The sequence below is a fragment of the Aplysia californica genome, unplaced genomic scaffold (assembly GCF_000002075.1).
Source record: "Aplysia californica isolate F4 #8 unplaced genomic scaffold, AplCal3.0 scaffold00742, whole genome shotgun sequence".
NCBI lineage: Eukaryota > Metazoa > Mollusca > Gastropoda > Aplysiida > Aplysiidae > Aplysia > Aplysia californica.
Window position 1 is genome coordinate 27,828 of NW_004798012.1, and position 1,244 is coordinate 29,071.

The 1,244-nt window shown below is 39.2% G+C and overlaps 1 protein-coding gene across 1 annotated transcript in view; it reads right to left on the reverse strand.

The window, feature by feature from the left end:
* Window positions 1-290: 290 nt before the first annotated feature.
* The window catches only part of LOC106013245 (arylsulfatase B), a gene marked incomplete at its 5' end in the record, with an annotated part of 12,500 nt that continues 11,546 nt past the window's right edge, over window positions 291-1,244 (reverse strand). Inside the window, 2 exon segments of the mRNA XM_013088424.1 lie at window positions 291-305; window positions 591-779. Coding sequence (XP_012943878.1) covers window positions 291-305; window positions 591-779 — 204 coding nt within the window.

Sequence of the window (1,244 nt, forward strand, 5' to 3'; positions counted from 1 at the left end):
AAGAAGAAGAAGAAGAAGAAGAAGAAGAAGAAGAAGAAGAAGAAGAAGAAGAATTGCATATAATTATTATGGAACACACGCTCTACAGCATGCTCTATGTGCTCTACAATTAAACATATTATGTACACATATCTACAACTACATGTGTTAGGTACAGATCTTTACATCTACACGTGTTATGTACAGATCTCTACAGCACGCTCTATTTGTTTTACAACTACATGTACATGTGTCATGTACACATATCTACAACTACATATGTTAGGTACAGATTTCTACAACTGCATGTGTTATGTACAGATTCTCTACAAGTACGTGTGTTACATATACAAATTTCCACAACTACTTGTGTTATGAACAGATCTCTACAACTACATGTGTTATGTACAGATCTCTACAACTACGTATCTCTACAACTACGCATAATATTATAACGTACAGATCTCTACAACTACACGTGTTATGTACAGATCTCTACAACCAGATATGTTATAACAGACCTCAACAACTACATGTGTTATGTACAGATCTCTACAGCACGCTCTGTGTGTTTTACAACTACATGTGTTATGTACAGAATGTCCACTTACGTCAGACGTGAAGATGATCAACGTGTTCTCGTACAGATTTTTCCTCTTCAGGACACTGACCAGCCGGCCCACCGCGTCGTCTAATGCCGTCACCATGCCTGAGAGATTTTGTTCTGGTTTTAATGCACATGTTATTATACCCCTATCCACACAATTTAGATTATTTGGGAGGCAGGCTTTCGACCCAGCCTGTCGGAGTCAATTTGAACTGAGAGGTATACAACATCAAAGACCGAGATGCTCGATAAAAATTTACCTCGCATGTGAATTAACTCGGGTCTCCTGCGTGCGACAGCGAAGCGCCAGACGTTAGACCACAAATTCGGATAATACGCGGTTCCCACTTCCCACTGACAATTTGTCAAATTTATTGATTTAGTCTTCGCCAACCAGATCTTCCCTCAAGGTTTGGGAAAAAAGCTTCCCTTTTAGGCACGATATGACCAAATAATTCTTGATTCGACTATGACCTTCAAAATCAAACAGTTGTTTATTTTTCTAAGTCGAGAGTCAAATCAATCGTATGGTGCCAGAATGGTAGCTTATGTCCCTGCATGACAGAAAAACCTTACTGGCTTCCACTGATGTGAACAATTTAATTTATATTATTTCAGAGGCAGGGTACTTGGCCTCTAAATCAGATTCGTCGGGGAT